The 13,729-nt window shown below is 44.3% G+C and overlaps 1 protein-coding gene across 4 annotated transcripts in view; it reads left to right on the top strand.

Moving 5' to 3' along the window:
• The window catches only part of LOC147018592 (sodium-coupled neutral amino acid transporter 3-like), a 104,920-nt gene that overhangs the window by 16,303 nt on the left and 74,888 nt on the right, over window positions 1-13,729 (top strand). For all 4 annotated transcript variants that reach the window (XM_085898387.1, XM_085898388.1, XM_085898390.1 and 1 more), the window contains 4 exons: window positions 1,190-1,402; window positions 1,609-1,687; window positions 1,868-1,983; window positions 7,707-7,780. In XM_085898387.1, coding sequence (XP_085754513.1) covers window positions 1,302-1,402; window positions 1,609-1,687; window positions 1,868-1,983; window positions 7,707-7,780 — 370 coding nt within the window. In that variant the 5' untranslated portion in view covers window positions 1,190-1,301. The remainder of the gene's footprint in view (window positions 1-1,189; window positions 1,403-1,608; window positions 1,688-1,867; window positions 1,984-7,706; window positions 7,781-13,729) is intronic.

Raw genomic sequence — 13,729 nt, 5'->3', positions numbered from 1 at the left:
GCTCGCGTCGTGCAGGGAGCTGCACCCCAAGGAGGCCGACAGCGCGACCTGGCCGAGGTGGAGACGCTCGTCGCGGGGCAATAAAAATCCTCTATACCCCGAGCATCAGCAACCCCCTCCTGTTTCCCCCCGCGCTGAGATAGTGCGACCAAGGGGCCCCTTTCCCACCCCCTACCAGACACTGCCCGCGAGGCCCGCGGAGTTGAGGCACCATCGCCGCTCCGCGTCTCATCACCAGACGGGTAGGCCCGACCCGGTCTCGGCCTCAGGCCCGCCTCATCCTTGAGGGTATTCTTTTCCTTGGTTTTGGGTATGTGTTGTCGGCGCCGTCTGTGAAGTAAAATTGTATAAGTGTTGCCGTGTGCTCGGTAGTCGGTATTAGCTCTGCATTGTGTCTTCGCTTTTACATTTGCTTTTTGTGTAAGTTGCATTGTGTTTTTCTTTTCTGTGTGCATTTGGTGGAATTGTATATGTGTGCTTCCCGTGTGCCGCGAATAAATGTGCTTTGTGTTGAACTGTTTCCCGCTTCGCTTCGTCATTTCCTTCATTGAATCCTCATCTTGCTTCACGTAAAGGGTTGGTAGTGGGCTGAATACGCCCGATAATTAATCGAACCGTCGAGGTCGACGATAACACCGCTCGGTTATTCTGATAGTACGGAACGGGTCGCTTAAGTGGCCCGTGTCCAAAGTCGACCTGCGGCGAGGTGCGATCGCCCGGTCTACCCTCCGCGTGGGTACTTAGGTAGGTCGAATTTGGCGAGCAACCCTATCCCACGCGGGGGCTGATTGGCTCGATCGCGGTGAGACCGAAAGGTCCACCCGTGACTGGTTCCCGGCGTTAGTCCGAGAGGGTCACGATTGGATTGTCCGTCCGGTGGGCGACGTGCCGCGATTCGAGTTACGTGGCCGTCGCACGCCGGCGGGCGCGGAATCCGCAACAATATATATATATATATATATATATATATATATATATATATATATATATATATATATATATATATATATATATATATATATATATATATATATATATCTCTCTCTCTCTCTCTCTCTCTCTCTCTCTCTCTCTCTCTCTCTCTCTCTCTCTCTCTCTCTCTCTCTCTCTCTCTCTCTCTCTCTCTCTCTCTCTCTCTCTTTTTCCTCCATTCATTTATCCTTTAATGCCTCTCACTTTTATTGCACAGGCATTACCTTTGCTGGTCCCTCTTTGCTGTCGTGACCGTGGGAGTGCGTTTACAAAAAGAAGAGTAATAACTGAAACGGGGACCACACCACCAGAGGTGGGAAAGTGCAGTCATGTCGAAGGAGCCAGTGGAACTGAAAATGGTGACATTGGTTTCCGAGGGTACCAGGACACTTGGTACTTTCAGCGAGAGTCACAAGATTGGACTTGACAGGTAATGTGGACCATGGTGATTCGAGGGAGGGGGTGGGGAGTTGGAAAATAGTGTGTCAGAAAATAAGAGGAAAAATGACAAAGTGGTTCCCATGGTATAAGCTGCTGATAAAGTGAAACAGCCACCAAAAGATTCTTTGAGAAATTGACTTCAGGGGGAAGAAATATATGATCGCACAGATGAGATAATCGGAATGTTGTCGTCAGGGCAAATGGTGATTTAGAAGAAAGGGAAAAGTTTCTTCCAGACGGAACCTCATCTGCCTTGGATTCACCTTTCACGGATGTAAGTATTTATGTCTTCCTTTCTGTCCACGTCAAGTCCTCCCTGATTATACCCTGTTCTTCCCTCGTTTAATTGCCTACTCCCCCACCGACCTTCCTTTTCGTTTTCCTTTTTAATATGATGAAACGATTCACGAGCCATTCTATAAAATGTAACAATGACTGAACATTTCTTCCACAGCACGAAGGGAAAATTTCATTTGGAATGTCGGTCTTCAATCTCGCGAATGCCATCATGGGGAGTGGGATATTGGGCTTGGCATATGCCATGGCTAATACTGGAATCATCCTCTTTGTGTGAGTTCTGCATCTCCACTTCTCTTCCCAAGAGCTTCAGTTTTTGGTTCATAAATAACTTGAGCATAAACACCACATGACAGGTGGAAACTGGCATACAGGATAACTCAGATGTGCCACACTTGGCCGTGGGCCGTCTCACTTGGGTTTGATACCCGGCCGAAATGTGGACCGTCATCCTGGTGCTTCACAGGCAGGGTGTTGCAAATGTGAGTGTGCCGTCCTTGGAAAGGGAGGTTCAGCCAGTCATCCCATCTGCGAGAATTTGCTTGTGGTTGCTCACTATGCACTGGTATTTTCCAAGAGCATGGAGGCCGTTGATTCAGTACCCTGGCCAAACTCATTACCCTAAATTCCTGCTAATCTAAAAAGGGTACCTTGTTACCTCACATTTTTTACTTGATGAAAGAAGGTTAAATTTGGGAGGGTGGGATGGAGTTACCTTGATCTATTATGGATATAACTGGTCATTGAAGGACATTGTATTGTAGCGTCGATGGCTCAACTAACGTCGAGCTCGTTGCAGCGGGAGGTCGAAGTCCCGCGATGTCCCGAGCGGCTCAAATGAGGCGTTCTGAGTTAATGGCGGATGGCACGCACGTGTGTCATGAGGAGAGACCCAAGAACCCTTTAGATTTTGAACCCAATGGGTTTATTTCCCCTAACTGCATTCAATAATAAGAATAACCAGGGAGGGTTTAATCGTGACGGAGGAGACCACGGTGGGTTGTGGTGGGGAAGAAAAGGAAAATACAGAATCGATAATAAACAAATCAATAATTATGTACACATCAGTTGACTATATCTAAATAATGAGGCGCCGCACCGCAGACTAGGTCACAGATGGGGAGGGATAAAAAAACCGGGGGGACTCAGCTTTTTGGAGCAGCGGGGAAAGCAGATGTTGAGAAGGGAGGAGGAGGCGAGCAGACAATCGCAGGATGATTAGATCGACAGGAGGGTCACACACAGGCCCCGGCGACCAACAGAGCCAGAGGCAGGCAGGCAGGACAACCTCCTCAAAGAAAGCTCTCCTCTCACTCCCGCACACGCCAACAACTCCCAGCCGCATTCCCAGACTTCTCCGCCTTCTCCTCAGCCGTTCCCAACACTCGCTCTCTCAACTCTTCTCGAATCCCGTCTCTCCAACTGCCCCAAACATTCTCTCTCTCCCGTCACCCCCCCTCCCAACTGCCCCAAACATTCTCTCTCTCTCTCCCCCAACTGCCTCAAACGTTCTCTCTCTCTCCCCTCACCCCCTCCCAACTGCCCCAAACATTCTCTCTCTCTCTCCCCAAACATCCTCTCTCTCCCCTCACCCCTCCCAACTGCCCCAAACATTCTCTCTCTCTCTCCCCAAACATCCTCTCTCTCCCCTCACCCCCTCCCAACTGCCCCAAACATCCTCTCTCTCCCCCAACTGCCCCAAACATCCTCTCTCTCCCCCAACTGCCCCAAACATCCTCTCTCTCCCCAAACTGCCCCAAACATCCTATCTCTCCCCAAACTGCCCCACACATTCTCTCTCTCCCCAAACTGCCCCACACATTCTCTCTCTCCCCAAACTGCCCCAAACATCCTCTCTCTCCCCCAACTGCCCCAAACATCCTCTCTCTCCCCAAACTGCCCCACACATTCTCTCTCTCCCCAAACTGCCCCAAACATTCTCTCTCTCCCCAAACTGCCCCAAACATTCTCTCTCTCCCCCAACTGCCCCAAACATCCTCTCTCTCCCCAAACTGCCCCAAACATCCTATCTCTCCCCAAACTGCCCCACACATTCTCTCTCTCCACAAACTGCCCCACACATTCTCTCTCTCCCCAAACTGCCCCACACATTCTCTCTCTCCCCAAACTGCCCCAAACATCCTCTCTCTCCCCAAACTGCCCCAAACATCCTCTCTCTCCCCAAACTTCCCCAAACATCCTTTCTCTCCCCAAACTGCCCCACACATTCTCTCTCTCTCCAAACTGCCCCACACATTCTCTCTCTCCCCAAACTGCCCCAAACATTCTCTCTCTCCCCAAACTGCCCCACACATTCTCTCTCTCCCCAAACTGCCCCAAACATTCTCTCTCTCCCCAAACTGCCCCAAACATCCTCTCTCTCCCCAAACTGCCCCACACATTCTCTCTCTCCCCAAACTGCCCCACACATCCTCTCTCTCCCCCAACTGCCGTTTTTGGCCATCTACCACTCCCCCATGCCTCTTTCTTGCCATGCCTCCCGGCACCCCCCCCCCCCGCAGAGGTTTACATCGGAGTTTCACACACAATTTCCTTAACCATAATCCCCTGTATGATGTACAGGCAAACAAGACAATGCTTAAGCTGACATTTCATTACTGGTACATTGAGGTGGCTATCTACTCGCACACGGACCATGCTACACTATACATTCCTAGCTGTTCCACGGTAATATCTCACCCCCCTCCCAATAAACGTAACAGTATGTACTTGGTAGGCTTTGACCTTTTTATGTACCAAGGGAGCCAAATCATATTTTGTACCGGTTGTCCACATTTCACCACAAGCCAATGTGACAACAGCAAGTGAACACATTGTTTCCAGGGCAATGACCGGCAGGCTTTATCGCCCAATTCAGCCAAAATTATCAAGTGACATTTAAATCAATGCGGATAAAACACCTTGTTCCCAACATTTGATCAACATGTGCAGCAACATACACAGAATTACGCAACGTCCTGATTTATGCAGCTCCAGTGTTCCTCATGCGTATTCATCGAAGGCTCGTCCTCAATTTTGGAAACGCCAACCACAATAACATTATTTTGCTTCCATCTTGTAAGCAAAAAGTGAAACGGTACAAGGCGGTTACTTAGGGTCGGCTTGTTTGGAGCTCGGATACCACCGACGAGCTGCCGACATGTTTTGTTTGTGCAGATTGGAGTGTATTCATGTATTCGTCTGAGTTGGTGGATGTGATATGAGGGTGACAGTTCTCTCTGAGTGCATCAAGTTCTGTGTTGATTCCGTCGTCCCTTATAAACTCGTTAAAACATATCCGAATAATAAGCTGTCGATTACCGTGGAGCTGAAGGGCTAACTTAAGTAAAAGAGGGAAACCTTTTGTCGATATAGATAGATCGCAAGGGAAGGCTATTCAGACTTGTAGTGGGGCAACTTAGCGAAATATAGCATAACAATTGTGCATTTTGTGAGGAAAGCACCAAATTTGGCACACTAGTAGCCTATCATATTATGAACAGATTTGGATATTGGGCCATCTCAAAATTTTTGATGGCAGTGGAAAATGGCTGCCACAGCCATCAGCAGCTGAATTTGAGATGGCCCAATATCCAAATCTGTTCATAATATGATCGGCTACTTGTGTGCCAAATTTGGTGCTTTCCTCACAAAATGCACAATTGTTATGCTAAGTTGCCCCACTATTGTGACTTATGTGACCGTGATGATTTAGTTCTTAATGTCAACAAGACCAAGAAAAATTTTTTTTTAATATTTTCGCCATTCAGCAGGTGACCATAAACCTTTGATTATTATTCATGATCATAGCACAGAACAAATTTCTGAGAATAAGTACTTGGGAACAGTGATGGTCGCCGTCGCTTCCACCTCATTAAAGCTAGATTTTCTGCACCTGAATATGTGAACCAAGTACAGAAGCAAATGAAGATTGTATGGAAGTTGAAAGAGTTTCTTGTCAAAAATGGCCTTTTGGTTCTTTTCTATCAGTCCTTGAGTCAAGCTATTCTTACTTTCAATTTGAGATGTACATTTGGGAATTCGACAATTGAGGATGTTAAGCAATTGTAAAGACCGACCAAGGAAGATTGCCCAGCATGTAATACGGACAAACCTTCCCTCAATTTGTACGTTGTACGAGCAAAGTGTTGTGGTGAAGGTTCACAAGATAATGTGGGGTCCACCGCACCCACTTCATGTTTGTTTTAGCTTTTTTTGGGGTTCAAGCATTCGCCTTCGTGTTCCACTGATCTTGAGATATCGTATTCGACTGTCGCGTGTGCCTAATTCAACGCACATGTTCAATGTTAATGTGAAAACGGGGTGCAGAGTTGCCAGTGAAATGAAAATAATCCAATCATCTTGGATAGTTGTCATTCAAGTTGACAGCTCAATTTTAAGATTGAAAGTAATTGGTGAACAAGGGAAGTCGATGCATCGCGTTTAGGAGATGTTTCAGGTTCTCGTGTCGCGTTAATTTGTCTAAATTGTGGTTTGGAAGGATTTTGTTTGACCGGCGTTGAAAATGCTGCCCAAGCATTGCCGTTTCTCTTAAAGATGCGTGATTTTGTATCCGATGAAGGGTATCCAGGAAAAAACATACACAAATAAAGGCTTTAGAGGTGGACATCTGGGAGCCATTAGGCCATTTAACATGCACTGTTGCATCTGTTGGAAATTGGGACATTCTACAGGTAGTGATAGAAAATTGTTTGCTGTAGTTTTCCTTTGTAAGGAGAAACAGTCCAAGAGGTGTGTGTGTGTGTGTGTGTGTGTGTGTGTGTGTGTGTGTGTGTGTGTGTGTGTGTGTGTGTGTGTGTGTGTGTGTGTGTGTGTGTGTGTGTGTGTGTGTGTGTGTGTGTGTGTGTGTGTGTGTGTGTGTGTACCTCAAGGAAGAACAGTGCCCAAAATCAGTCAAAATTACTTCCAGGTTAAGGTTCTTACTTTAAGTGAATGAACGATGTTTTGAGGTTTACATTTTAAATAAACTTGAATATAGGATGTTGTGACATTAACATTCATTTACAGCAATCCTTGAAATTATTGGGAAGTCGATCGAGTTGCGAAAAAAAAAAAATCTCCAAAAAATTTTTTTTTGAGATTTTTTTTTCTTTCTACCCTTATTATCAGTATTTAAAATGGCCATTTCAGTTAATACAATGGCGATTTTGATGAAACTTGGCTGGTAGGTTCATACCATGACTTAGTTGTGTGCAAATGAGAACCGTTGCTATGGACACCACCGTTGCCTTTGAAACGAGCAACGGGACTGAAATTTTTGAAAAATCATAAAAAATTAATTTTTTCGAAAATCAAAAATCGACCCCACGAGCGACTGTGGGCAGTACATTCAGCCATATTGTCAAAAATTCCCAGCCGGATCCTCTGAAAACTGTTGGAGAAGATAGACATTTAATGAACCCTGTCGAAAACAATAAAAAAACGAAGTTCGTTATATCTCAGAGACGATGAATCAGATATACATGAAACTGGTATGGTAGGTTCATGGTATGTCCTAATTATGTGTGAGAAAGAACCGTTGCTATGGACTCCTCCGTTGCTTAGCAACGACCGAAAAACCTCTAAATGTGGGGGTATTTTAACGAAAAAACAATCTGCAGCATTAACCCTTGAAGCTAGAATCATGAATTTTCTTGTGCTTAATCCTCAGGTCATTCCCCATCGAACGGGCCCATCGCGTCAAGTTCTATTGGGTAGGCGACTACCCATTTCCGCCTACCGGCTTGTATTATTATGGTTTAGGAATAGCCGATACTGTACAATAAATAAATAATAATAATAATAAAAGATCATGGAAGTTTAACTGCAATGGTCTTTATAGCATTTTCCCAACTGCCTTTGGGATGGAACCTCACCAGTACAACATAACCAGGATCCGTAGACCGCGCGTAGATTTACTCAAGAACTGTTGATTAAAGCTAAATCTTTTCTTTTTTGTTCGTTTTGTTAATTCTGCCTTCTTATTCCTTCTCAAGATGCCTGCTCGTATCTGTGGCTCTCCTGTCGGTTTATTCCATCCATTTGCTGCTGAAAACGGCTGGGGTTGTTGGTACGTAGTGCATTCAACACAGTTAACATAATGATTATGATGGCGATTAGGATAATAAATAAAAAACAACAACAAACTGTCACCTCCGATTGATAAAAACAAGTTTCACTTATTGAGGCATTTTGGCAAGATGGGAACTTTCGTGCTGATTAAATGCTTCTTCAAATCAAATTAGCCGCATTGGTTATTTATCCCAGCAGCATATCTTATGCTTCTCAAGGTAGCTGGGAAATACTGGTGTTTAGCTGAAGAGTCACTGTTACAAATTCATTTGGAAGTTGCAGGGGTGGTGTTTGTTTCTTGCACCAAACAATAACACTTGTTTAGGAACAAAAAAAAGACGATATTGAATGGATCTTTTAAAAAAAATCTTAAACATTGCAGTAACACAAGACTTATCAACTCACTAATGTCTGCCTCTGCATGCATTGTTGTCTGTGAACTTGCACATTCAGATATACATTTTTATACAATCCTTCAGATCCATTGCAGAGCTCAGATGTGTATTGCATGCTGGAGCAAGAGGTGTGTATGTGTGTGTGTCGTCGGTTATGTTGTGATGCTGGACTGGGGGTTTACACGTGGTCAAATTTTCTCCCCAGACGGCAACGGATGGTTCTCAAAGACCACACACCATCCGCCTGGGACACTCCACAGATCTGTTCTTTGGTTTCTGATGTACAGAAACTCTAACGAGATCTGTCTCACCTATGATAGTTCTCCCATTTGTAAAGAATTTAATTGTAGCCAAGCATGTACCCTGGGAAAACACATTGCAAAGTTAACCCTCCGAGGAAAGTTTAGCACCAAATTTCCAACGGTCGTGGATTTTACTCAAGCCATGGTTATAATCTACCAACAACGAACCATGCATCAGGCTGACACACCTGTCATGAGAAAACAGGGTTTATTATCGAGAAAAGGTGTGGGGAGAACAAGGAGAGCAACACACTGATAGTTATTTGGCCACAATAAATCTCCATGCAACCATGAAATTGTGATGGCTTAAAGCTGTACCTTAACCACTCACACCACAAAGAGTAAGACAGGAGAGATCACAACTTCAAAAAACCTTGCCCCTGTGCGATAATTGAGTGGGGTGGTGAAGTTTGGCGAGATGGTCCCCACGAAAGAGACATGACTGCTTAGGTGTGTCTGGCCAACGCAATATAAATTCTACATGCCCGGGGCTCCAAGTGTCATTTTCAACATATCCATCATTCGGTTCATGCTGTGGTCCATACCAATCGTCATGTCTCATCTCCTCTCCTCCCCTACCCCACACTGCCTCTATTTGCAACAGACTCCCCAGCAGTGTTCCTGACTTCTTCTTCTTCCTCTTTCATTTGCAGCACATGACATGGAGTAGCATCATTGGCTGAGGGGCTGCTAATGCAATCCTCCCCCCCCACCACCCCTGTAGGTAAAGGGGCTGTCACACCTTGACAATTTTGCCAGCGTATGCCGACGTATGAAAAATTTTTCTAAAACGCTGGCACACGTCGAATACGTTATGGGTAAGTTTTGTATACGTTAAGAGCACGCTGAAGCACACTGGCATACGTCGTAGTACGCCGAGCTCGTCGATAAATTTTAACATGCTTGAAATTTTTCGACTTATGCCAGCGTATGACTCACACGTTCTGCATACGCTGGCCATAAGTTGTAGGCACGTTACGCGATTGTTGACGCACGTTGACACACGTTACTTGTAAGTTACTCATAAGTCGAAACACGTCAACACGCATTACTTGTAAGTTACTCATAAGTCGAAACATGTCGAGGTAATGTTTAGCGTACCCGAAACTTATTTCTAACCTATGAGTAACGTGCTTTGAACCTATGTGTAACGTATCTCCAACAGACATTGACGTATGTAGACGTATTTGACGTCTTCCGGACTTCATCGAGGCATACTTGTTTCCAGAGGCAAGGTGACGCAATGTCAGTGCCAGCCTCATGCCAGGCTCAAGCAGATCCCTGTAGAAGGTGTACTGCTTGGTTATCCTTGGACCCACTCGAGCTAGCAGCTCGTCAAACATCGCTGGGGGCATATGCAGGAAGTTGGTGAAGGATGCATGGTCCTCGTTACGGAGTTCCACCATGAGCTGGTCATACATGCCAAAATGCCGTCACCTCCCGATCCATGGTCTCACCCATTTCCTTCTCCTCCGTTCACCTCTTCTTCTCCTGGCTCTATTGGCATGCAACTGATACAGTGTCAAATCGATGAGGTCATGTTGATGTTGGAGGACAGCTAGTAGGTATTGTTGTCTCAGCCTTGCCGGATCCTCCATCTCTCGGATGACATGGACATGTACTCACCATGGAGTCTGAAACACTGACGGGTTCCTCCTGTGAAGCCCATTTGTATATACCAATTCCCCTAAATGCTGCCAATACGCCATTATACGGTAGCTGTAAGTTAGAAACACGTTCAGTAAGTTCTGTGGTCGTCCGGAAGATGTCAAATACATCGACATGCGTCAATGTGCGTTGGAGATACGTTACACATAGGTTCAAAGCACGTTACTCATAGGTTAGAAATAAGTTTCGGGTACGCTAAACATTACCTCGACATGTTTTGACTTATGAGTAACTTACAAGTAACGTGTGTCGACGTGTGTCAACGATCGCATAACGTGCCTACAACTTATGGCCAGCGTATGCGGAACGTGTGAGTCATACGCTGGCATACGTCGAAAAATTTTGATCATGCTTAAAACTTGTCGACGTGCTCGGCGTACTCCGACGTATGCCAGCGTGCTTCAGCGTGCTCTTAACGTATACAAAACTTACCCATAACGTATTCAACGTGTGCCAGCGTATGCAGCAAATTTTTCATACGTCGGCATACGCTGGCTAAAACGTCAAGGTGTGACAGGGCATGACGGTGATGTTGACACTTCGATGTCAAGTGCGGTTATGATTTGCATCGTCAAGTGGCAGCCTTTTAATAGGCTATGCCACGTGATCGTCGGCGATACGCTGCCGCGCTATGCATAAGTTAGACTGTTGTTGGGCATACATTGTGACCGCCGACAACACGCTAAGCATTCGTTGGTATAAGTTATCGAAACGTTCTGTGTACGTTACTAATACATTATGCATACGTCCAACTCGTTATGAATGCGCCGAAAACTTTTTTTAAAACATCAACAGTTCAGCGTACGCCAGCGTTTTACATACATTTTGATACGTTGCCATACGCTGGCTAAAACGTCAAGGTGTGACAGCCCCTTTAGAGCAGGAATTTGGAATTTGACCAGGGTGTCAACGATAGCTCACCTCCTCTTCGTAAAGGACAGTATAGAATCTTAAACATTCACCAATTAATGCTGGCAAAAGGACACCCAATTTAATAACCATTCGAGTGGCAAGCACACACAATAATGGATTGCCCTTCTTGTGAATCACCAGAATGATCGTTTATATCTCGGCTAAGATTTGAACCGACGTTCGACAGCTCAGAAGTAAGTGCGCATACCTCGAGGGTATCCTGACAGCCCTTCATTTTGATAAAGAAAGACCCACCCACACCTTTCACTCTGAATGGAGGGAATAATCAATCGGCTCTCACCTAATCAATTAAACTCAGGTGGCTAAGATTCGCCAATAAGCAATGAAACTGGTCCGGCAGCTGAGGGGGTGTGTAGCATTGGGATTTTCATGTGCGTACTGTTTGTGAATGTCTTTATAGCTCTGGAGAAACTCTGGGAAGGGTTTCAAACAGCAAAGGGCTTACCTTGGTAACCTTTCATGGTTGCCTTATGCAGCTTCTTTGGCTAGAAGAGCATGGGAGTTGACAATTTATTTATATAATCCTAGCCACCTGGGTTTAATTGATTAGGTGAGAGCTGATTGGTTATTCCCTCCATTCACAGGTGAGAGATGTGGTTGGGTCTTTCTTTATCATATATATATATATATATATATGATAAATATGGAATATATATGTGAGAAATGGCAGACACTCCACACGATAGGTAGGGTGCCTCATTTGTATAAAATGTATAACCAGAAGAAATTGAATGAGTTACGGATGTAGCTTCTGCACCATCTTTATTGGTGACAAGCTTTCAGCCAAATAGGCCTTCTTATTGGTCTTCTTCAATGAGAGTGAGTGTACAGTATTTTTATGTATTACCCAAACGGCTTTGAGCATGGTGTCTCCAAAGTTCACACTCTGTAAGATGAACTGAATGTGGAAGCTTTAATTTAATTTTCAGAGCAACAAATGGCTTCTTCGGAAAACATTATAATCCTCAATTTGGTTGTGCATGCCGATAACCAAACGCCCGTGTGCTTGCTGGCAATTCACTTGAGCATGAACAAGCATTTGTTGATCCCACAACCATAGGAATAACGAGAGAATTCATAGAACACCTTTCCCCTTGCAATCTTGAGAAAAAGGACAAGTGAAGCAATTTTTCAACAGTTGCTTTATGTTTTTCGAGCATGGTCTGTATTGGCATTGTTGGTGAACTTTGAAAAACAGGCATGATGGCAACCATACAAAGCCAATGGGTCAAACGGAACAGAACAGAGCTAAACCTTCTGTCAATTCTCCTCAAAAAAAATGACTATTTTGGAATGATCTTCAAGAAAAAGATGCACTAACCAAAAAGATCTTTTGGATGAAGTTAGTTCTGTGGTTGCATCACTAGATGCTGCCATTTTTTTTTCTGAATCTTACTGTTACTCCACCCTCAGTGTGCGGCAAATTTGATTGTTCGAGATGACGTACAATTTTGCCCAAGTGCTGCTAAACCGAAGGTTTTTGGAAGTGTAAACAAGGTGATTTGTGTTCTACAGTGTTCAAATATATAATTCAATTGAAAAAAAAGAGCAATCAGGGATTGCACACCATTACCAGGACGTGTTTTGTGTGGTGTTTGTGTAGTTTTATGTGGTGTTTGTGTACTGGTGCGTTACCTAATTGATAAGAGACATAATTAGAACTGCCACTTTATAAATGCTGGCAGTGATGACCGGGTACCGAGACATCCCGCTTTGATGCAACCCCGCTTTGATCGGACTCCTGAGCCTGATCCATGATGTTTTTCATGATTATTCAATTGAATTTAGAATGGGATTAAAAAAAAATTCAAATCAAATCAAATAGAAGACCAAATAGGTACAGTCCTGCATTGGAGTAATCAGAAGGAGCCCAAACAAGCAAAAAGCAAAGATGAAGTCATCAGGAGGAACCTGGATAGAATTCACATTTCAGCTACTACTCCTCGACCCTCAAACCCATCCAGCAACAGCCAAGTGAGCCTTATTAAAAAAAAATTAGGCAAAAATTAAATAAATCTGGCTGCCAGACCATGTGTCTGATCAAGTTGAAATTTAAAACATTTATTCCACATCAGTACTAGATCATAATTGTGAAGTTTCACTTCGATTGATTAAATGGTTCCAGCGTAAACATTATTTAATATTTTTCCTCAATCCAATATGGCTGCCAAACCATGTGACCTGTGATGTGATATGTGTGAACTTTTTGTTCCTCATGAATAGGTTTTTATACCTGTAAAGTTTCGCCTCGATCGGTTCAGCCACTTCAGAGTAGAAAATTTTTAAACGTTTAAAAAAAACCCCAAAAACAATATGGCTGCCGAATCATGTGACCGATGATGTCATCAATATTTTTTTCTGTGGACCATTTTTTTCCCTAGATGACCCTCACAAACTTTCATACTGATCGGATGTAGCATTCTACATATGCAATTATGATGTCATAATGAAGGCGCCGATGACATCTTTTTTTTTAATCACTTATTCCCCCCATGAGGAGTACTTGACATGTGCCAAGTTTCAATTTTTCCCTTGGTGCAGTTTCAGAGATAGAGGTCCAAAGTTTTTCCTTTTTTTCCAACGCGGCTGCCATACCACGTGATCCATGATGTCATAATTATCATTACAACATTCCACATGAGTAGTCGC

The sequence above is a fragment of the Eptatretus burgeri genome, chromosome 10 (assembly GCF_056783735.1).
Source record: "Eptatretus burgeri isolate ZD-2024b chromosome 10, Ebu_testis_v1, whole genome shotgun sequence".
NCBI lineage: Eukaryota > Metazoa > Chordata > Myxini > Myxiniformes > Myxinidae > Eptatretus > Eptatretus burgeri.
Note: the sequence above shows the minus strand (reverse complement) of the source record. Positions and strands in the feature narration are given on the sequence as shown.